Here is a 24,556-nt window from a genome sequence, read left to right on the forward strand (position 1 = left end):
TGCGGACAACAGTAAAGAATACGAGGAAGGTTTTCACTTCCTATATTTATTATTTAATGTGGATTTTTCGAAGAGAGTGTACCCAAACGCCTTCGAGCTTGGTTACGTTGCATTTATTAATCGATCAAAAGAGAGAAAGGATATTTAAGATGGTCTCTTACTTACCTGGAGATCTCGCCTAACGGACCCTATTGGACCTCGCCTAACGGCTCGTGAACCAATCACACTCTTTGTCGAAAGCACCTTCCACTCAATGCGTTAATATACTATTTTAATATTATTCAATTATTTTTATGGGTATCGTATATACCTGATTGAGTAATTTCTTCCCTTTTGAATGAATTATAATCGAATTTTATATTATTGTATATTCATTTTTCAATGTAACTATACAAATCATATAATTTCAGAGTAAGTGACTACAGTCAACATAAACTAGTTGCATTGATAAACAAAAATTATTTAATTAGAACGACATTAATAATACATAATTTCGTGATGATCTTGAAGTATGTACGCATGCTTATATATTTTATTGTCTTTGTGGTATTCCGTATGCTTCGGCTTCTTTAAACAGTGCAATTAGTGAATCCAATGTCTCTTGTCCTGTAGGAATAATTTGATTCGCAGGTAATAAAAATCCATAGTTTCCTTTGTCTCGTAGTTCATAAGTGTATGAGATCTTAGTTCTAAAGTTAGCTTTTACCCAATCCATAGAACTTCCACTAGCAATGTCTAAATGAATATGAAAATTATGATGATATAAAAACTTACAAAGTTTTATTAATCTATTTTTGTAACACTTACAAATAGTTTCAGCAATATTTCCTGTGATATATTTTGTTCCATATCTCTTAGAAAGTGCATCAATAGTTTTTAAACCAATAGCTTTCTGTATGAAACGAAAGAATGTTATTATGCTCATTGCAAAAAATTAAAAAACAAATTTGAAGTCTTAAAAACAAATCTGGGCGTCGGTTGGCCCTGCGGGCCAGCCCCAAAACTTCCCACTGTATTCGAGCTCAAGAAGCTTGAAAACATCGATATGAATATATTTTCGAGCTCTTCAAGCTGGAAAATGCTATTATATGAAATTACTTTCTTTGAGCTTCTCAAGCTCTAACAAGTTACGTTTTATGCTAGAGTTTGAAAAATTACAAATCAAAAATCATTAATGAAGAAGCGGCTTTTAAATTTTTGTTCCCGATTATGTTCTATGAAATAAATGTATTGAGGCAGAAATCAATGTCAGTAATCAAAACCAAGATTTGGATGAGTTTTGACTTAGGTCAGAGTAATAATACACTAATACAGCAATAGAGATTAGAGTTATTAAATTGCACAGTTCGAATAAAATCTCATCAATATCAACGAGAAGTTTGCAATGATAAATTAATTTTTGAAGTTCCGTTGTTTTTTTTTTTTTTAAGTTATTCATTCTCTTAACTACATTTCCTGCTATAATACTCCGATCCCGGGAAAAAATAATTTTGATCTCTGTACATCTCCGTTGATCATTGGAGATCAAAAAAATGGTGAGCCAGATGTACATAAATGTACGGAGATCTAAGATGATCACAATTGTGATGGCCGTATATCTACTTAGATGTACGTTGATCTCATAACCCATATAACCTAAAAATTTTTTTTGATCTAAGTAGATCTACTGAGATGTACGTTGATCGACAGAAATTTGGAGGTTACATGGGTTATAAGATCAACGTACATCTAAGTAGATATACGGCCATCACAATTGTGATCATCTTAGATCTCCGTACATCTATGTACATCTGGCTCGCCATTTTTTTGATCTTCATTGATCAACGGAGATGTACAGAGATCAAAATTATTTTTTCCCGGGATATAATGAAAGTATATTCAGTGTATATAATTTTTATTATAAAATTCGGGTATAGTTTAGCTTACATAAAATTTATATAACTTGATGTTAAATTATAAATCTTACTTATACCCCTCGCGGTTTTGAGAATGCCGTAAAAATGCCGTAAATTTACCGTAATAATTTGGTATTAATATGGTTATATTGGCCAGTTTTTTTCCTGTAGTTATGCCATATACTTACTGTACTTATGCTGTAGAGCTACCAGATTACTAAAACAATATTACTATAAAAATGCCGAACTTTTACTGAAAAAAAGCTGCAAAAAAACTATAACAATACCGAACTTTTACCAAAAAAATGCTGTAAAAAAACTGTAAAAATGCTGAACTTTTACCAATAAAATACTGTATAAAAACTATTATACGATAATGTTACAATAATGAAATCGTTGTTTTTGTGATAATAATACTGTCAGTATCCTGCAATTTTGCCAGATTTAAAAAATATGGTTTTATTTTTTGTTTGCTTCTGCATTTAACATCATCGAAAATATGCAAAATGTAATATTTTTTATTTTATTTTATTGGTTCACACAATTCTTACTCAAACAAAAAAATGTAAGTGAAAATAACTATCTGTGAAAATTGATGTTTTCAATTTTCTAAAGTTCGTTTGTATCCATCTGAATACAATTAGTAACATCTTTCAAGTAAGTGATTTAGCATAATGGCTACCAGATCAGAATTTGAATAATTAGGTCTCGGGATGGAGTCCACGAGTAGACGGTTTTTTTTTTTTTTTTTTTTTTCATGACAGTTATTGTATATAACTTTATAAGGTTATATATAATTATATAAAATTAGATATAACTACATAAAATTTTATACAATTATATATAAATTTTTTTCTGGGTAGAACGGTTAGATGCTACAAAAATGCCGAAAATATACTATAAATATGCTGTATAATTACGGTTTTAATGCTGTGAAAATACCGTATTTTTTCTGATTTATTGCCGTAAATATTCTGAATTTATTTCGTAAATTTTTGGTAATAATGCGGCAAAAAAACTGGCCAAAATAACTCGAGTAATACCATATTTATGCAATATTTATACCGTACAATTCCGGTATTATTTCGGTATTTCCAAAACCGCGAGGGACTGATAAAGTATAGTCAATACTTCAATGCGGTACAAAATAGTAGCATGAAAATATATTGAGAATTATACATCGAAGTATAATTTTGTAATAATATTAAATAGGAGAAGGGGGGGGGTCCCAAAATTTAGAGGATCAATTTCACCCTCAAATCATTCGAGACACTCAAAATTTTAAGTGGCAGATCCCCCCCCCTCTCTTTCCTCTATTAGGGGAGAGTGGATCAAAATAGGCTGACATTTATATTACATATAAGCCCTTATTTCTTAAGGGCCCCCCCCCTTTCTCCAATTTATCATAACAAATCATAAAATATTAGTAATGCGTAATTGATACTACTACACGGAAAAAAAAGAACTGTTGCTGCAACAGGACATGGCCCTGTGGCAGCAACAGGACTTATTTCTGTCGCAGCAACAGGAAAGTCCTGTAGTATTCACAGGATCATTCCTGTTGCAGCGACAGGTCTATTTCTGTTGCAGCCACAAAAATGGACCTGTTGCTGCAACAGGAATGATATTGTGAATACTACAGGACTTTCCTATTGCACCCACAGGGCCAGTTCTGTTGCAATCATAAGAATAGTCTTGGAATCGTGACAAATATATAATATAAGTGAATTAATGGAGTTGGAAATTAACCCCGATAAAAATATTTTTTTATTCTATAAATATATACGAACACACACATCTGTGCGTGTGTGCGCGCGTGTGTGTGTGTGTGTGTGTGTGTGCAGAAAAAAATATGTATTACCGTCGTTTATTCTCAACTCCACTAATACACATTATTACCCTTATTATGAATCTGAGATTATTCCTGTGGCTGCAACAGGACTGACCTTGTAGCCATAACAGGAATATCCTGTTGCAGCAACAGGATCATGCAACAGGAACGTTCCTGTTGCAGCATTTCTTTTTTTTCCGTGTACTTTCAAATACGTTCGGGCACTATGATATGGTACGAAAAACTATAAATCAGTAAAGATTACTATTTTTTCATACTCATCTCTTTCTAGCTACCACAACCATGCACTTTTCTCTCAGTGTCTAGAAATCCGTAATGATAAATATTTTCAATAGCAAGATGTATTACCGTACCAACCATCTATAAAGGTTGTTAATTTAACAAAACATCGTATGGGCAATACAGCAATCTAGACTACGCAAATAAAGTATTGCTTTATGTTGAACTTTAGACGGTTTCTATAACCTAACGGCATTACTATTATAGCAATTTTTTTTTTTTCAGTTAAACTTTGTAAGATAAGTGTTTACATTAAAATATAGATTTAAAGTCTCAGCTTAAAAATGATTTATGTTTAACTCAGTACGATAATCTTCATTCACGTTATAATCTCTCGAATATTGATAGTTATTATTGAGATAAAAATCATCCTCTAATTCCGTTAATGTATAAAAAAAATGCTAGTGACTTACCAATTCATCGTGATTGTCAAGATGTGTTGTAGTGTGACCATATGGAAAGAGAAGCAGCTGTGAATAACTATGGAATGCTATGTAGGCATAAAACTTATCGGCAATCGATGTAATATATTCAGACATTGATTGGGTCTCTATATCAGAAAAGGCAGCTGACCCAGCATAAGTCTCAGCGCAGGGAAAACTACTTGCTCCACCTTCTATAATGAATAGAAAAAGAATATACAATAATTATCAAATTTAATTATTGACATTTATTTTTTAGAAGATATCAGTAATACTAACGATTCCATTTGTAACCCCAATTTCGATTAGGATCTGAACCATAACAAAGACGAGTGTAAGGTTTTCTAGTTTTACGCCACAATCGGTCCTAAATAAACAAAATAAAAATAATAATAAAAAATATTAATAATAATGTTGATAATAATAATAATATTAATAATAATAAAATAATAATAATAATAATCATCATCACCACCATAATCATAATAATTATTGGAAATAGAAAGGAATATCGGCATTGGCATTATTAGATAAAAATATATACAGGGCAATACTTGTATGCGTACTAATGAGAAATTGTACATATAAATAAACTTTCATTCACTCCAACAATTGCTAATACCTTGTTGTGGGTATACACAAAACCGTCTGGATTAAATACCGGAAATATATACCAATCATTTTTTTCTGCTAATTCTCTGACCTCAGTTTCTTGACTAGTTAATAATTCATTCAGTATGAAGGTCACAGTAGCCGAGGTAATCCATTCTCGAGCATGAATATTACCCTCAATAAAAATACCTGGATTGCCTTCTTTGAATGACACTTTAACACCCTTAATATCCCGTCCTTCATAGGTTTTACCAGCTACAATTATCTGGACCTTATCTGGATGAGCTTTGGCTAAGCTATCTAGCCAGTCATAAATCTCCTCTAAAGTATGATAATTTTTCCAATCAAATCCAGCGTTAATTAATTTATTGTGTGACAAATTTTCAGATTCCATTAAATCTTGAACATTCTTAATATGTAAGTCATAATCAATTTCAGATACATTCATTAATTGTTTAAAATCATTTAATTTGTCAGGAGAAACCATCACATCGGTAGAAATATTCACAAAATGTGGACCATCCCAAAAGGAGTACTAAAATATTTTTTATAAATCAATAATAATTTTAATGATAAAATTCTACTATAATATTTATTTTTATAAAAATGAGATTTATCTTACCCCTAATGTTTCTGACATCTTGTGGAGTATATTATTTTGCTGTACAGTTTTGGGAACCACTCTAAATACTTGATAATTATCATACCTTCTGGTTTGACTCATTACCAATATTAGCAGAGTCATAAATATTCCAAGCCGCATCATTTTTCTTACACGAAAATCAAGATAAAGATTATTCAGTAATCAATCAGTGATAAAAAAATAGAATTTTTTACAGTAAATATTTAAAGATCTTAAATGTAAAGATATATTGCGAATATTTAATATGACAATAACAAAAGTATTAAATCACTTGAATTTTGTAGCGATATTCTATTGAATATTAAAATCTTTACAAACTACATAAGTCTTACCGTTTTCAAGTGTGAGACTCAATTGTGCAGATCTCTGTAAAACGAACGATATTTATTTACCAACTCTCAAGTGCACACGAGACCAATACACCCGCAGATTTACTCATTTGTGATTGTTGAAATTGATTAAAAAATTCCTATCTCTTCAGTCATATCATTCACATGATTAAAGAAATGCTGGTGTGAATCGATTCATCAATTACATTGTTTAAAACAATTTTCTTGATATCAATTACAAAATTTCGATTATAGTCGTCCCGATGAAACTTGGAATTTTTTTCCCACCAGTTCTCTCTCTCACCACCATATATTAGAATAAATACATGCACTATTTAATTGTGCACATGTGCAAAGCCACCAAGACCATTGTTTGAAGGGTGAGGGAAGAAACCGTGGTAGAAAAAAAATCCCAAGCTTTCGTCAGGATGGCTATATTCAATCGATTTTGGATTATTGTGCATGCCTATTTACATATTTAAAAGCAGACCTTGTTAATTTTCTGACTGTATCGGTAAATAATTGTGTGAGGTTTGAGTTGCAGATGTGACAAGATGTTCACATTTTAAGACAGAAGACATTTAGGATGGTTAAGACCAGACAGTCGAAGAGCGCAATTAATATTGTGCGAGTTCTATAAAATGTTATGTTTTATAAGACCTTGTTTGTTTAGTTCTCATTTAAAATTAAGGCCTAATATTGTGTCGTAACGAAACTGAATCAGAACTAATATGTTACAAGTCCCATTTGCACGAACAAATGCGTATTTTGGTTCGTTTATTGTAACAGGTTGTAGACTTTGAAATGTGTTACCGCTCGAAGAGCTCGAAAATATATTTATACTAATGTTTTTGAGCTCCTTGAGCTCAAAAACAGTGGGGAGTGTTGCAAATGGCATGCAAGGCTAACCGTTGTCCAGATTTTTTTTTCGGATATTTTATACATGAATGATTTGGATTGGTTCAAAGGTCATGTAATTCTTCATCTTGATCATTTTTATCTACTTATGTCCATAAACATTGATTTTAGTAAGCATAATCGTCCGCCTAGTGTTAAAAAACGATCCTCATTGATTATTTTGTTTTTCGAATTCTCGGAGATAAATACAATACCTACCATTTTCCGTGCTCAGCGAGCTCAAAAATACAAAAAGTACTCAAAAGTATTGTTAAGCGAAAAAAGTTTGACGTATCTTTATAATAATGTTCTGGAGCTCAAAGAGCTCCAAAACAGTGGAAAATTTCAAGGCTGACCTGCAGGATCAATCGGTTTCCAGTTTTTTTTTTTTTTTTTTTTTTCGATGATTCGTCGTCCTGCTCGAAAAGTTGAATTTTACGTTCAACAACAGTTGATAGGTAAACGCGACGAATAGATAAAGAAAAAGTCTTAACTATATCACATAGTTTATTTATTCGACAATAGAGGAACTACTCACTATTGCTATGGAATAATATCGTATCTAAAATATACATTTAGTAGAATATACTAATCACACACTAATTTCCACAAATCTACCTTCATTTCAACTTAAACTACTTTTTTGCAAAAGATTTTGCAATAGTTTTTAGTTCATTTCTACTGATTTTACCAGAAGCCGTATGTGGTATTGTGTCCATAAACTTGATACCTGCTCTGAGTTTCATTTGATCAGGTAAATTTTTTTCAACTATTTGATGAATTTCTTCTTTAGTAATCTAAAATAATTATAATGAGTTATTATTTTTTTCTTAGTTATTAATTTGTCCAAAATTAATTTTTTGCTTCTTACATGACAGCCTGGTGCTTTCACAACAAAAGCAAAAGGCTGCTCGTCATCTTCTAAACTGGGTACCCCCACAATCGCAACTTCAGCTACTCCCGGAAGGGTTTGAATTAATTTTTCAATCATTGCAGGTGGTACGTGATGACCTCTCCATTTTATAAGTTCATTCAATCGTTCAATTATAAAGAGTGCACCGTCTTCATCGTAATACGCCAGATCACCTGTATGGAGCCATCCTGTAACCGAACAATGTATATATATATATATATATGTATATATATATATATATATATTGAGATAAATCGGCTTTTATAGCCGCGATTTTTACCAGTATATATGCAGAAATAATTTGATTAGAAACATTGATTCAATGTTAAATTTATATTGTAGTGATTTTATCTACATTTTTCTCCAAATCTAAATATTTCTTACAACTCACCTTCAGCGTCAATAGCTTTTTTTGTTCCCTCTGGATTATTATAATATTTAGTCATCATCATAGGTGATTTGATACAAGCTTCACCTTTTTCATTTGGGCCTAAAATTTTCCCAGTTTCAGGATTTATTACTTTTAATTGTAGATTTCCAACCACATTTCCAACAGAATTTACTCTGTAATTTTTTCCCTGCCTAGCTGCTATTCCACATAACTCTGTTGTACCTAAAATCAAATTTATTTCATGATTTTAGTAAAAAATATTTGACGACTAGTTTATTGCGTGGTAAGGGATGAAACAAGACGATTTCAGACGAGAGTGAAATTGACTGACTAAGCTGAAAGTGAGGGCTTATATCATACGACGTCTGAAATCACGTTTTATCCGGTGCTGCGAACTATATTTTCCATATTATTTGACTTAATACTGGGAGTTTCAATATCTGAAGCCAGTCTAAACAGATTTTTTTTTAATAGATAGCGAGGTAAATAACTAATGCTGTATTTTAAATATGCAAATTTTAGTAATTTAATAAGAAAAACAATGGTTCGTTAATATTCATAAATTAATATTTATTTCATTGGAACTACGATTATGTTCATAATTTCCCAAAACTAAAACTGTTAGTTTGGTTAGTTTCTGAAATGGCATATATATAATATATATATATATATATATATATATATATATATATATATATATTTAGAGGTTAACAAAACATAATTTGGATTCCAAACGGGATGAAATGAAATCAGAAAGTAATTTACCGGGCAAAAACTAATAAGTCTCCCTTAAGAAAGAAGCGGATCAGTTTCTACCTACAGAATGTCTGAAGTCTGAAATCGGTTCGTTTCGACAGAAAAAACATACATTGAATATCACAGTTTTAATACAGCCCATGTGAAAAGTATATTTACCATAAGCTTGTAATACCAAGGCATTAGGAAAAGCTTTACGAAGTTCTGCTTGTGTTTCTTCTTTCAGTGGTGCTCCACCAATAAGAAGTGATAGAACAGAAGTAACGTTATGTTTACTAATGGATCCAGATTTAAGTAGTCTATTAGCCATGCTAGTTCCCATCAATAACCAATTTACCTAGATTTAAGAGAAGAACCAGACTTAATGGTAGACTATGAATTAAATAATGATTTTTTTTCTGTTGTTTAAATGGTTAGTTTACTTTTTTTTAATAACCGAATTACAACGGAAAAAAAAATTAATTACATAATTACAATAGATTCTCTATAACAAAGTTGCTCTAAGTTCATATGTAGGATAAGCATGAACGTGTCTAAATATGATTTTCTCTGCAAAAAAAAAAAAACTACAACTCATTGGTTGCTAAAAAAATATCAAATCTCATAAAAGAATGTTTATTATATTAACTAATAAAATCAGAACTACTACAGTTGGAGTATATTTTATTTTCAATAATTTTTTATTAACATTATGAGACAAACATGAAAAAAGACGCTGTAATTACGTTTGTTTGAATTTCACTATTTCAGAAACATTTTTTAGGAGAATTTTAGATTCATGCTCTCAAAATCTGAAACAGTGAAAACCACTGAAAAATAGTATATACATCCTAGGGTGGTTCATTTGCAGAAATTATTGTTTTTCTTTACTTCTACTTCAAAATGTTGTAAACGTTGAAAAAAAAATGCTCTGCAAGTTTCAGCCCTTGGTTTTAATTTCAAGTACTTTACATTTATTTTGAAATTCTGCCAAGTGAGGACAACCTGATGAGGAATCCAGTACGACCTCACTTACCGTATCTAGTTTGACTAAAGGAGTGCCTACTACGACTCATGTAGATCTTGGTGTTAACGGTGGTGAACATGAGTTACCAGGACGACCAACCATGTGTGGTGGCAAAGTCAACCGTACGCCGAGCTGATATGACTACGCCCAAAACGTTCGGAATATCCATAGAGCACCACAAGGCCACACAGTTAATCTCCGCAGCTGTAGAAGAACCTAAGTTACCATGACCTACCATAGATCAGGTGAAGCTAATGAGAGGAACAGCGTAATCGGACGTGTATATAAGTGTATGTATCTATAAGTATTGACCAATAAAGCGTTGATTTATAAAGGACCAGCCACACTTATATGGTGTGTTTGTCATGAGACACTGCTATATCTTGTCAGAGGGAAGCTTAATTTTCATAACATGAGGCTCCATAAAGTACGCTAATGAGAGTCTATGAATGTCCCACAAATGTATAAAAATAATAAGCTAGTGTAAAATTCAATTTATCTGTCTTTCAATGAGTAGTTACGGTAATGCAAAATCTTGAAAATTGAACTTTCAATTTTCATAATGGAATAAAAATTTTCAAAACACTATGATTAGCTACCTTGAATTTTTCAATAACTTTACATGCGTCATCTTCTACAAAATGTCCAGGAATTACTCGTTTCATACCCCGTGAGATTGATGAAAATGAACAAAGTATCCCTGTTACCCAACAAAGAGTTGAGTACCACATTGCAGTATCGCAATTGTTATTAATATGTTCTGTCAATTGGACATTTCCATATAATGCCTTGTGAGAATGAAGAGCACCCTTAGGTAGTCCAGTGGTTCCCGAAGTGTAAAGAATAAGTGCAGGATGGTCTACACTTGATAATTTGGCACAGCAAAAATTTTGTACTTGAGCAGGATTTTGCTTCAAAATTATCGTTTCAAATGATTCCAAACCTCCAAAATTTCCGAAAGCGACGATTTTTAGATTCGATTTGAGTTCTTTAATGACGTCGATAGCTATCTTTGAGCATTCTTCATTTACAAATAGTATTTTTGGCTGAGTTAGATTAATAAAATGTTTTGCAATATCTGTAAGTAATTTTTTTATTACAATGAGAAATATTTATTTATACTTTCAAAATTTTCAATATCAGCTTGTGTATGTATGTTAGCAACAATCATATAAATATTTGTTAAGTTAATAAACTTAAGAGAATGACTTTAATGTATAAATTTCGAAATTTCGTCTTAACAGTTGAAAATGTAAATGTTATGTTTGCATTAACTTAAATCAACAACTTTACTTTTGAACCTACATGAGAAAAAATTACTACGAGCTCAAGCAGCTCGAAAACAGTGAGAGGTATCAGGGCTGCCCTGTACACTGTAAAAATTTTTCATTATTTTTTACTTTTCATTGGCATCACTTTTTACTATGGCGCATATTACTGGTGAACCTTATTTGCTGACTACTATATTTTACAATGTCACATTGTAATTTTAATAATAAGTAAAGTTAGCTACAGTATATGGAAAAAATAGAAGATAGCATAGTAAAATGAATAAAAGTGCCAATTTTAAAATTAACATGCGCACTATAGTAAAATAAGTTAGGGCGACGATTTAAAAAATAAAGTCTCGCTGTGAAAAAAGATTTACAGCTAAGATAAAAGACTCAGTATCCTATCAAGGAACTAATACTCAATCACTCATGTCTTTGTATATCTATATTTATTTATCTATTTATTTATTAATTTGGTAAAATTTAGTAAATATAGATGTACAAATACATGAGTGATCAGGTACTAGTTCTCTGATCAAATACTAGGTCTCTTACCTTAGCTGTAAATATTTTTTTACAGCGAGACTTTTTACCTCTTAATTGATTTTATTTATTTTATTACTGATTTTTTACGTTATGTTACAGATAATTTAAGTTATTATAGAAAATAAAGCATGAAATGTCAGAAGCAGCTTAAGTGCTACACACATAGTTGAAAAATTTGTGTTAAATTTAACACAAATCACATATCCCAAACGGTCCACTCAATTTTTTGTGTTAATTTAACACATTATACCCTGGTAAAAATTTATGAGTGAAATATGATTTTTTATTAGTTGCATTTTACAATTGTGGACAAGTTCGTTATAGTTCACCTATAATATGCACCCATAGTCTTTTTTAATGGAAAATTTTCACAATGTAGGGTCAACCGGTTTCCAGATTTTTGTAATTAACTTTATGAATTCTATAAAAGAAATATCTATAAATACCTCGAGTTAATCCATAATCCCACCATGGATTGAAGACAGCACCAATGTACATCGCAGCAAGTGCTGGAACTACTTGATTCAAATGATTGTGTGTACAAATGGCAATAACATCGCCTTGTTGAACGTTTTGACTCTGAAGCCAAAGTGCACACTTAATACTTTTGTCTACCATCTCTCCAAATGTATCTATCTTTCCAGTGATTGCATCAACCTAGATAAAATCTAACTTTGACTTCTTACATTTATTTTCTTAAAATAGTTCATTATCTCATACCTGACCAACAGACTTGTGATTTTTTTTCATTTTTTCTAATAAGTTTTCGCCAAAATTATTTTTTCCTTCGACTAAGTATGTAAACTCTTTACCTTTTAAAATTCTATTTTCGATAGTAAAATGTATTTCATGCTGCAAAAATTTAAAAGTTAAAAACTTGAATAAATTACAAATTGAAAAATTTTTCTTGAATCAAAAAAGTTATTCTATCAGTGCGGTTAATAGGAAGGAGCTAAGTACATATAGTGTACTACGTGACAGACAACGCCTACAAACATGGTGGATTTATAATTGAAACACCTGAGTAAAAAAAATAACTTGATTTCGACTTTTCTGACTTATTTGAGTTCTTTTCGACTAAGTTGCCTTACTTAGTACCCATTTACGCCATCCAGGTCAAATTAAAGTCTCGTTGTCTTAAATTTGACTTAATTGACTTAAATTTCTTTCTAAAGTTAAAAAAATCATATTCAAGTCAAAAGAATTATAATAGTCAAAATAAAAATAATTAAGTCAAAAGCAAGTCAAATAAGTTAGAAAAGTCAAAATCAAGTTATTTTTTTGACCTGAGTAAAAAAAAACTACTTCGAACGAAAATTCTAATTAAATCAAATAAAATTAATAGGCTTTTATTGATGTAAACATTGAGAGAAAAAAATGGTTTTTTGAACTATAAAAAACATAGTTCAATGAGACATCCACTATTAACTGCAGTTTCGTTAGCTGATATGATTTAAGTTATTAGAAAAATATAATTAAGAAGACTATTAAGTAGTAAATTTAACAGCTTCCTATTCAGCATGTTTAGAAGAAAATTAATATGACAATCATACTTCTCTTAGCAACCCTAATTCGATATAATTATTATCACAATATAAATATAGTAGCCACAATTAAGAATTTAAGGTTTTAGCCACTACATTAGTTTAGAGCCTTCAACTATTTTAACAATAATTAATTCCAAAAACAAATTTTTTTTTGTTAAATTCTCAATTCAAGTGAAGTACGAGGGTGATTACATATATGCTGTATTAACATATTAATATCATACCTACATGCTCGCTCTTTTCTCTGGGAATCGGATTTTTGCAACTATCCTACGGAGGATTTGAACCTAACTCCTAACTCACTAAACGCGTGAGAGACCGACGATAATACTACTATACCCTATGGAACCAATTGAAAAATTTCAGTTTGACTGTGCTTACCCGGGTCGAAATATTTGGACTGATTTTAGTCTAAGTGCACTGCATTTGGACTAATTGGTCTGTATTTAAACTAGTTGATCTGTTTTTGGTCTTTTATAAAAATTTTAAGCTGTATTGATCTGCTGTTTTAAAAAAACAATTGCGTTACGGGCAGACAAAACTAGATTAATTCTTGAACTTGGAAAAATTTTTGTTCTGAAATTGTGCAAGGACAAAACTAGATTAAATCGTGGACTTATAATAATTTCATTTATGTCTAGAAAAAATTTATAAAAAGTATTCTAAGGTCTAGAATGGATTTTTTTTTTGTTTACTATTTATTTAGTGTCTTTTGTTTAAAAATGGCGGCAGTTAATGATTATCTGACAGCTATATTTTTTAGTTGTCTTGATAGAATATTAATAATATTTACCGAAAGTAGTAAAATTGGCGTTAAAATCTCAACAAAAATTTCTTTAATTCACTGAATAAAATCGAAAAATATTCTGACATTAAAAACCGTATCGAAATATTCCTCTGTGACATTGTAATACGAAATAGCAACAGCACGTTTCAAATATCAAGAAAATTTAAATAATCCTCTATATCTAGATAATCCCGAATCACTTTCCATGAGCAGTAAGTTTAATTGAACTTTATTCATTCTTGTTATTTTTAATAAATCATGTAGTAATTAATTTTGTCCATAAATGGAAATGATAATTTTTTTTCTTAATTATTTGTTGAATTCAAATTTATTGCTTTTATATAACGCTTTTAATGAAGCAAAGAATTGAAAAAAAATTTTGTCACGTAATTTTTTTTTTTTAATTAAGATTACTCAGTGTCGCACAATCTTTGAGTTCCTTAGAATAATTCATTTTTTAATGGCAAGGTTTTTCACCAATTATTCTTTAAATTAAGATTTTCTTTCATTTTGAATATAAACTTATAATAATAAATTTCTGTATTTATAAAAATATCTAACAGATGATGATAAGGAATTGAATAAGTTGGAGGTAGAAGAAGCCAGAGAAAAATAGTTGATCATTCTCAGAATGTATGTTCAAAGAGAGTCTCAGTTACTAGGGTGCACTATCAGAAGAAAAGAAGGAGGATAAAGTTAAATTTTTTTAAAGTAATATCTATATGTTAATTGAGGCTAATTTATTTATTAAATAAATATTATTTTATTTCAATGTGTAAAAAAATATCAAACTTTCATTAATTTTTTTCTTTATATTATTTATCATTATAATTATAACAAAAAAATTTTAATCTGTTTTTGATCGAATATAGATCAAAATCAGACTAAAAATAATTGACAGAAAAAGTCTGATTTTGATCTAGATTAAAACAAAAACAGACTAAAAACAATTGACAGAAAAAGTCTGATTTTGATCTAAATAAGAATAAAAACAGACCAAAAATTATTGAAAATAAATCTGAAAATAGTCTAAATAAGGAATAGTAAGGGCAAAACTAGATTAAAATTCACATATTAATTAAATATAAATAAAAAATAAAATTGAATAAAAATAACTTAAAATTTTTAGTTGATTAAAAACAGATCAAATTTTTCGACCCGGGTATAATGCTTCATTCCCAAATTGAATTTGTACATCTTATTAGTTTTTAAATATTTTACAAATATTTCCAAACGGGAATATGTTTAAAGTATGTCAATATTTATAAAAAAATGGAATAGAAAAATTTTAGAAATTTGTAGTAATTTTTGCAAGGCTGAAACTTCGTGAGAAGGATTGTTTCAAGATTTTAAAAAAAGCATATTATAGCTTGAATGATGTCCGAGTATTTGTATGCATGTGTATGTGTGTTAGGGTGTGTCATTTCAGAGCAACATTTTTTTTTTTAAGTACATGGGAAAAAAATCATAGTTCAACACAAAAAAAAAATTTTCGCGCAAGAAAAAAAATTCTATGTCGATTACAGACCTAGCTCATAGAACATAGTACATTACACTACAAGGAAAGAAAGTTGAAATTCCTGCCCTGTGTGATAAGATACCCGAGGCGAAGCCGAGGGCATCTCATCACATCGCGAAGGGCTTTCAACCATATTCCCGTGTGGTATATACGATTTTTCTTTATACCTAGTCGAAAGTTCGTTTATCATTTACATTTTTGAATACTATAGACAACACAAACACGTCCTGCCTTCAACTGACAGGTTAGCCATGTTTTTTTTATTTGCTCCCTATTGACGCGCCTCTTTCGGACATACATAAAACTTTAATTTTTTTCTGTCTCTCTTTTTTTTTTTTGTTGCGTTTTTGAAGCCTGCCCCGCGACATTTGAAAGCACGAGCGAAGCGAGTGCGTCCGGTCGGCAGAGACAGGCATCAAAAACAAAACAAAAAAAAGACATAATTATACTTACAAAAAATAATTAATAGTTACTTTTTTTCGAAATAAATAAATTTACACCTATGAACTAGATTTTTTTTTCTTGCCAATAAAAAATATATTAATCAATACATAAACAAATAAATTATTTGCATAAAACATTTTTTTGTACAGTCGGACCTCGTTATAAGACTATAGTGCTGTCTTTTTTAAATAAATCAAGTGTTGCGATAGTTTGAAAGAGAATCTAATAGTCTTATAACGAGGTCCAACGGTATATATGGCATAAATCCTTCGTAGACCATTTGGTATCTATTAGCTGATTTTTTTGGCAAAATTGCTGTTTTAATAAGTAACTTCGCCTCTGCATCAAAATCTTTTATCACCTCATACACGCAGAGAAAATTATGGTAACAGTTACAATATATTATGGGAACGGTTCCCATAATGCATGGTAACCGGTTTTTTTGAAATGTTAATTATAGGAACGGCACCCATATATATTATGGTAATCATTCCTATAATTATAGGTATAATTCCCATATGGTATCGGAATAGTTCCTATGGAATCATGGTAATCGTTACCATGTAACTATGATAATGGTTACCATGATATTATAGTAACCATTACCATAATATTATGGGAATAGTTACCATAATAGTATGGGAATGGTTACCATAATATCATAGTAATAATTCCCATAATATTTAGAAATTATAATAATTTTTTTTTTTGTAAGAAGCGTTTTTTTTTGTATATTACAAAACTTTAAGTATACAAAAAAAACGCTTGTTACAAAAAAAAATTTATTATAATTTCTAAATATTATGGTAACAATTACCATAATATCATGGTAATAATTTCCATACATTATGGGAATGATTACTATAATATTATGGTAACCATTCCCATAATATAATGGTTATGTTTACAATAATATTATAGGAATAGTTACCATAATATATCGGGCTTATTCCCATATACACTTAGGAACCATTACAATGTGGTTATAGGATCGGTTACTATTTGCTTGTGGGAACTATTCCTATGAGTATGGTAATCATTACCATGATTCTTTCACATGCGATATGGAAACTGTTACCATAATGATAGGAATTTTTCCCATACTTATGGAAACTTTTCCCAGAAAGTATGGGTCTATATCCCATAATCCCAAGTAATCATTACCATAACGGTATAGGATGATATTTCATAAACGTATTAGGAACAGCTACCATATTTTTCTCTCCGTGTACTCAACCATAGATTCATCCGATGAAACTTTTTCATTCATCTTATTATGGTAAATACAATGTTTATTAAAATATTAGATATAACGAGACACAAAAATACTGACATATATAGGTATAAAGCAACGATCTACGCGGTTATTGTGAAAAATTTTATTGATAAAGTGGTAGACGATCACTAGATGGCAGCAGTCGGCTGTTTCTGTAGGCCAGAAAAAAATTTTGGCTCTCGGCGATATAAGTGGGGCGCGTGTAATTCCGTCAGAGGAGGAAAATAAGACTTTAGGCCTTAAAATTGGGGAGGGAAGCGCGTACTTTCGACTAAGGGATAAAGAAAAATCGATTTCCCCTTTAAATAACACGGGGAAATTTTATTTTCAACTTTGAGTATTTTTAACTCGTTAACTAATCAATAGATCGAATAGACTAACATATGCTCTGTAGGAAATTGTACGCGCTACAAAAAAGGTCTCTTATCATTTTTTGATAAATCTATCTGTTCAGAAGTTATTGGAGTTCCAAGTTAAGCTCTAGTAAATTTCGAGATCTTTTTACTTTTCCGGTGAAACTATCAGACTTATCACAAAATGTCATAGAATCTTTTTTATTGGAAATTTTATTGCCTACAAATTATTATCACTAATATTTTCTCAAATACCGCATTGTTTTGTAGTTATTTTTATATTAATTTCAAGCTTTTAAAAAAGTAGTGTTCTGATCGATTTAAAGAGCTCATTATTGAAATGAAAATAACTAAAAAACAATACGGAATTTGAAAAAATTTTATTCATTATAATTTATAGAAAATAAAATTTCCAATAAAAAAGATCCTATGACATTTTATGATAAGTCTGATAGTTTCACCGGAAAAGTAAAAAGATCTTGAAATTTACTAGAGCTTAACTAGGAACTCCAATAACTTTTGAACAGATAAATTTATCAAAAAATGATAAGAGACCTTTTTTGTAGTGCGTACAATTTCCTACGAAATTATGTATTAGTCTATTCGATCTACTAGTTAGTTAGCGAGTTAGAAATCCTCAAAGTTGAAAATAAAATTTTCCCGTGTTATTTAAACGGGAAATCGATTTTTTCTATGAGCTAGGTCTGTAATCGACATAGAATTTTTTTTCTCGCGCGAAAATTTTTTTTTTGTGTTGAACTATGATTTTTTTTCCCATGTACTTAAAAAAAAAATGTTGCTCTGGAATGACACACCCTAATGTGTGTGTATGTAAACCTTTTATAACTTTTAAACTAATCAGCCGATTTAAATCGTTTTTGCGACAGTTGAAAGAGTTTATTAGCCGTCGACTTTCTTAAAACTTCAGATCATTTGATCAAGTAAACTCAAAGATATTTGCGAATTACGAAAAAAAAAAGTTTTTTTTTTAGTTTTTAATTGGTTTCTTAGAAACGAGTTGAACGATCGACTTCAAAATATAATCAGCTCCAGCACTTTTTAAGCCGCGTCGAACGTGATCTCAGTCATCTCAATCGGTTATTTTGTTCGAGAGAAATCGCGGGAGAACAAAATGGTAAAAAAGAAATTGTTTCTTATTAGTTATTCTTGACAAACCTTTTCGATTGCTATAAAAAACTAAGAAATCAACTAACTCACATTGGAGATAAGATATTATTTACCAAAATTATGCTTTCAAACACACACACACACACACACACACACACACACACACACACACACACACACACACACACACACACACACACACACACACACACACACACACACACACACACACAGACACACACACATATGCGCGCACGCACATACACTGAATTCAATGAAAATTAGTCTAATTTTCGGTGCAGAAATCTTCACACGTGATTATAATAAGTTTTTACACTAACATCAAAATTTTCTGAAATAAAATTGGATGCCATATTGTTGTACAATATAAAAATTAATTTTCAATGTATTTCACTTCACTAAATAGTTCAACAAGCTCTTCAGTTCTGTGTACATTATCAATTTAACTGTCTTTTATATACATAACAAGTTGTCCTTCAAATGATTCAGTTTGTATTAAAATTACTATCATGAGTCCGCTTTTATAATACTTAGTAATTTTGTACAATTGCTGGTCACGCGAGCTATTTTTCTGTGATGACAATTTAGAATTATGTTATCCTGAGTATAGACTAAGTCTAAATTCCATATTATTCATTAATACCAGTTTCCGTCTTAACATTGTTCTAATAGTTTTTTTTTTGTATAAAAAATCTAATATGTGTTATATAGTCTTATATGATATTGAAGTTACAATGAATTGAAGAATGAAATGTGATTAAGTCATAAATCAATTGTTAACGATCATGATGCATAGCTGTCCTCACAAAAATTTTTTTTCATAATCCTTTCCCTTCTGTTGCCCGTACTTTCTAACTTACGAGTATTATTCTGTTATTCATATAACCATCCAACAATACGTGATATTCAGTAATGATACTTATCCCAGTAAACACATTGACGTAAATTTGACGTCAGAGTGACGTTACGCTATGTCATCATTTACGTAAGATATAAGTCATGAATGAGTCAGGTTTAACTCATCATTTCACACTTTATTAGGTAAGATTATGATGTAAAACCAATGACGTAAACATAACGTAAATGTGATGTTTGTATAATATTCCATGTTTAAGAATGACATATGGCTGATGTCAACGTCATCATCCTGGCTGGTAGTCCTGAATGTTGCTCATTGTTCACATCCCGAGAGTTCAAGTCTTATGCTTAATTGAAGTGTTTAAGGTGAAATGCCGGTAAAGACAGAGTTCATAAGTTTTCGTGATGGATTTTTACTAAATTTAAAATAATTCCATGAACTTATATAAAAGTTTATAAAAGAAATATTTGTCGACCCCGATGATATTTATAAAAAATTTTATTAAGTTTCATCAAATTTTTTAATATTCTGTTGTGATGTGAAATTAAAAAAAATCTAATATCAAATTTTGCGCAATTTTAAATAATTCCACAAAGTTGTATGAAATCATTCGATTGAAAAATTGCAAAACGAAACTTTACAATCTTAATATCAAATGAGTTCAAACTGTCGTTATATTTTTTTTTGTCATCCTCAATGATATTTTCGGTATATCATCTGTAGCATGATGAAAAATTTGACATCGACTTGTGGTTTGAATTTATTTGAAATCATCAATCGTTACCGGATGAGCAAATTCTAGTGACATCTAGAATCAACAATTTCGACTTCGACCGAGCAAACGATCCACCGCATGGATTCATGGATTGTGAGGAGAGATCCGGGATACAAGCCGTACTGAACGGTAGCTTTTTTTGTATTTGAACAATTCGAATCCGACCAAAGAACAATTCCGTCCAAGTTGAACAATACGATTTCGAATTTAAAAACAATCCGAATTTTATCAACTAAAAATTATACGTCAGAAATAGTTTGAAACCGACGAAAATCGCCTCTCGTGACCAAGTGAACAAGCCGAAGCCTCAGCCCGAGAACTAAGCAAATGTACGACCGACTGATTTTGTTTAATGAACAAGTGAAACGCGTTTTATCTAAATGATAATTAATTTAATGATTAATTACGCGCAATAATTATGTGATAGTGGAAATTACGCGTTACCGAAATAAAATATTATTTTATATTTTATTTTATTTCAATCGAGCAATTCTGAGAATTACGGACTATTTCTCTCTCATTCGTTGCGGCAGCCGAGTCTTGCCATATGTAAAAGACTCTGACGTCACCGGTCAAGTATTTCATCAAGAACTACGTCGTATGTGTGTTGGTGAAATAAAATAAGTGTATTTTAACTTCGTAAAACGACTGTTATTTTTTTTCCGAGCGACTAACTGACTTTGGTTTCGATCAACTACGATTTTTTTAATAATTGTGTTTATATCGAGTCAAGCCGACAACGGCATTTATTATTTTTTTCTGTAACCGATCATTTTTGTGAAACCAATCAATTATTTTGTGTATTTAATATACGACTAATTTGTTTAATTCTGATCAATCATTAATCGTAATCTTAAGTGCCTGACCTTTCCCCGATCCGCCACCCTGAGCCGACATTTCGACAATTGTTTATTGGTGAGACTAAAATCACCTGGCGCCCAACATTTAAATTTTGAACAAGGTTGCCAAATAGTAAGTGTACTCGGACTTTACTCCGGTAGATCCCCCGTGGTGAAAAATCCATTACACATCTAAAAAAATCAAGTTAATAGCTTTTTGCTCACGTTAATGTTTTAATCTAAAACGCCTGAAATCTATTATCGAGTTGATCGATTACTTTGGCCCCAAAAATGTTCGACATTTATTTGTTATTTTTACACATTTACACATTTTTGAAAATTCATTCTATGATTGATTTATTTTAATAAATAGATGATAAAACACTATGACTCAAAAATTCCATCAGCATTGCGTAAAATATTGACTTGTCACGGATGTAAAGATATGATCTAAGAATGACATCCATATTACGTACAACCGTGACTTTGCTACTGACATAAGCGTATTATTTTTAAATCACGTCATTATGATATACGATAATGACTTTATTACTACGTAACAATATGATGTAGATTTTATGTCAAGCGTACATTATTCCCTCTATCTATGCTGAAATTCCTTACATGATTCTATAACTTTTTCAGGCCTTCTATACAAAACATACGTATAAACTAATTTAATATTGGATTCTTCTGTCTCATTACCTAATACTTCCTTATAATCTATCCGTGCACTTATACCATAGATAACAAAATTTAAATACGAGTATTCGCAATCATTCAAAGCAGTCTCATTCACTAACTTCCTTCCCTCATTAGCTTTTAACGGTAACCGAGATAAACAATCTGCTACACGATTATCTTTTTCACTTACAAACTTAATTTTAAAATGGTAATTTAATAAAAATACTGTCTACCTGTAGACTCTACTTCGTGACATAATAGGTAATCCATTTTTTTCTCCAAAAATAAAAATTAACGGTTTATGGTCCATTTCAAAAATGAATTTTCTACCAAATATATACTGGTGAAATGCTATTACCCCGAAAACTAAGGCTAACACTTCTTTATTTAACTGAGAGTAATTATTTTCTACTTTAAATAACGAGCGAGACGCAAATGCAATCGGCCTGCTTTTTTTATTATCATATACTTGCAATTATACAGCCCCAATTGCTACCGGTGACACATCACACATTATTTAGGCTTGCAGATTTGGATCATAATATGCTAAAATATCATTGGCCCCTAATTTTTGTTTTACGAGTGTAAATGCTCTCAGCTTCTTTACACCATACCCATTTTCTATTATTCTTAAGCAATTCATACAAAGGTTTAACCATCATCGAAAAAAAGTTTGGAAAATTCAAAAGTGCCTGTCTCATAATGCTTATTTAAATATACAAAATAATTTATTATTTAAATATTCTTTCGAAGGAATTAGAATTAAATATATAAACAAAAATAATGAATACTAATGGTTTTGTATTTATTTATTTTTTTTTTTTATTATTACTTTCAGTTATTTGAATTTTAGGGTTTAATCTTTCGCGGTATTTGCGTTCAATGAGAAACATACGGTGCAAGCGTGTACATATTTATCCAGCCTGGCTAACAGCGTTCCAACGCGGCCAAATGCTGAACATCGTATAACTATCGAAATATACCTATATTGGCCAGTATTTTACAATATTTTGCATTAATTGTAATTAAACGACACCAGATTACAGCGCCATTTTAAATTGGTGACTGACGGATACTCCTAATTCATATAATTAAAATTAAGACTCTTTGCATTTCCTTCGATCAGTGATAAAGCGTCAATCTAATCTCTACCTACTATTGGATTGCTGATACCTAGAAAAACAAAAAGCTCTAATTCGCGTATGGTGGTTCCCTTACTCACGTTCACTTTAATTACTCCTACTGGACACTTCTTTCTTCAACATTATTCACATGATTATTATGATCCCTTTGATCCTTTACAATCTTTCTATTCTTTCTCATACTTGTCATAACCTTCTTATGATAATTTTCCCAATTCTTCTTACGGCATACAAAATGTCTCACTGTTTTATATACATTACACTTATAATTCTTAAATCTGCATTGACTCTTAATATGATAATTCTTTCCACAACAATAACGCTATATATTATCTTTTATTGTTTTAGTTCTACGCTCTTGTATGTAATTTACACTGGTCACATTTTCTTTAATTCTATTCGTCTTTATAACGTCCTTCGCCATCGTTTTCACTGCTGTTGCTATATCAACCTCTTTCTTAAATGTTAAATCTGCTTCATTCCATAACTTTTTTCTAATTGCATCACTCCTTAACCCCACACAAACAGATATCTTAACGTACTATTCAAATTACTACCAAAGTGACAATTTACCACTAACCTCTTCAGAGACGCAATATACGCCTTGGTACTTTCTTCCTCGAATTATCTCCTCTCTTTTAAATTATACCTCTCTGTTATTACACTTGCTTTTGGTTTTAAATCAGTCTCTTTTACTAAACCAGTAAAATCACTACTTATATCACTCGATATATTCTCCAGTTCAACTATAATTTATCTGCCATTTCTTTATCTTTCGTTAAGATTATACTGACAATTATTTTAAATTTATTGTCCATTTCATCTCTACTTCGACATAGTATTATCTTACTCATACATTCTAATAATAGTATATTACACATCTAAGAAAGTAAAATAAAAAATGTCTCAGATCACATGTAATTGTTGTTACAACAAACACATGATCTGAGACTTTCTTATTTACTTCCCGAGGTGTGTTTACTAGTTTTTTTCATGCAGAGACGGAAAGCGGCAACTTCGTTTTGCACAGTGGGACAAAAGTTGACACTTTCCGCTCGGAGGTGAGAAAAAATATTTCGTCCCGCTGAGTAAAACAAAGTTGTCGCGTTCCGCTTCCGTCGAGGAGAAAAACAGTATATACACCTCGGGGAGTAAATAAGAAAGCCTTAGAGATTTCTTACTTTACTTCCCTAGATGTGTAATATACTATGTTTTCATCTAAGCCCATATCTTTTATTTCTTTCACCACTCTACGCATAATATGCACGCAGCAACTTAACATAAAAATAATATTCTTTAACTCTTTGTTTTGTCCATATAATAATCATACGTAATTTCTAAATATTTATTGATGTCCACATTATTATAAA

The 24,556-nt window shown here is 30.7% G+C and overlaps 2 protein-coding genes across 4 annotated transcripts; both read right to left on the bottom strand.

Moving 5' to 3' along the window:
- Positions 1 to 458: 458 nt before the first annotated feature.
- LOC103572916 (zinc carboxypeptidase) lies at positions 459 to 5,873 on the bottom strand. Its single transcript, XM_008551726.1, has 6 exons — positions 5,683 to 5,873; positions 5,071 to 5,595; positions 4,728 to 4,815; positions 4,440 to 4,642; positions 808 to 892; positions 459 to 735 (listed from the first exon to the last, which is right to left on the bottom strand). Exons 1-6 carry the CDS (start codon positions 5,824 to 5,826, stop codon positions 533 to 535), a joined length of 1,248 nt encoding a protein of 415 aa, XP_008549948.1. The 5' UTR covers positions 5,827 to 5,873; the 3' UTR covers positions 459 to 532.
- A 1,545-nt stretch (positions 5,874 to 7,418) lies between these two features.
- LOC103572917 (uncharacterized) lies at positions 7,419 to 24,056 on the bottom strand. Of its 3 annotated transcripts, none has more exons than XM_008551727.3 (8): positions 23,267 to 24,056; positions 12,533 to 12,664; positions 12,259 to 12,469; positions 10,595 to 11,073; positions 9,149 to 9,326; positions 8,234 to 8,455; positions 7,801 to 8,030; positions 7,419 to 7,726 (listed from the first exon to the last, which is right to left on the bottom strand). In XM_008551727.3, exons 2-8 carry the CDS (start codon positions 12,560 to 12,562, stop codon positions 7,565 to 7,567), a joined length of 1,512 nt encoding a protein of 503 aa, XP_008549949.1. In that variant the 5' UTR covers positions 12,563 to 12,664; positions 23,267 to 24,056; the 3' UTR covers positions 7,419 to 7,564. The 3 variants fall into 3 exon arrangements, with proteins under 3 accessions (XP_008549949.1, XP_053594474.1, XP_053594475.1); XM_053738499.1 differs by lacking the exon at positions 23,267 to 24,056 and adding an exon at positions 19,208 to 20,379; XM_053738500.1 differs by lacking the exon at positions 23,267 to 24,056 and having other exon boundaries at positions 12,259 to 12,480; positions 12,533 to 12,575.
- Between the last annotated feature and the right edge of the window lie 500 nt (positions 24,057 to 24,556).

The sequence above is a fragment of the Microplitis demolitor genome, chromosome 4 (assembly GCF_026212275.2).
Source record: "Microplitis demolitor isolate Queensland-Clemson2020A chromosome 4, iyMicDemo2.1a, whole genome shotgun sequence".
NCBI classification, from domain to species: Eukaryota; Metazoa; Arthropoda; class Insecta; order Hymenoptera; family Braconidae; genus Microplitis; species Microplitis demolitor.

What these genes read in the sequence shown, in the direction of transcription:
- LOC103572916 (XM_008551726.1), bottom strand. Translation starts at nt 5,826, where the DNA reads ATGATGCGGCTTGGAATATTTATGACTCTGCTAATATTGGTAATGAGT. An exon ending in TTGTGTATACCCACAACAAG is followed by an intron (nt 4,816 to 5,070) that starts GTATTAGCAATT and finishes TTGTTTATTTAG; the next exon opens with GACCGATTGTGGCGTAAAAC. An exon ending in TTGACAATCACGATGAATTG is followed by an intron (nt 893 to 4,439) that starts GTAAGTCACTAG and finishes CGTTTCATACAG; the next exon opens with AAAGCTATTGGTTTAAAAAC.
- LOC103572917 (XM_053738499.1), bottom strand. Translation starts at nt 19,240, where the DNA reads ATGGCATCCAATTTTATTTCAGAAAATTTTGAT. An exon ending in GGATTATGGATTAACTCGAG is followed by an intron (nt 11,074 to 12,258) that starts GTATTTATAGAT and finishes AATTACTTACAG; the next exon opens with ATATTGCAAAACATTTTATT. An exon ending in TGAAAGCACCAGGCTGTCAT is followed by an intron (nt 7,727 to 7,800) that starts GTAAGAAGCAAA and finishes TAATTATTTTAG; the next exon opens with ATTACTAAAGAAGAAATTCA.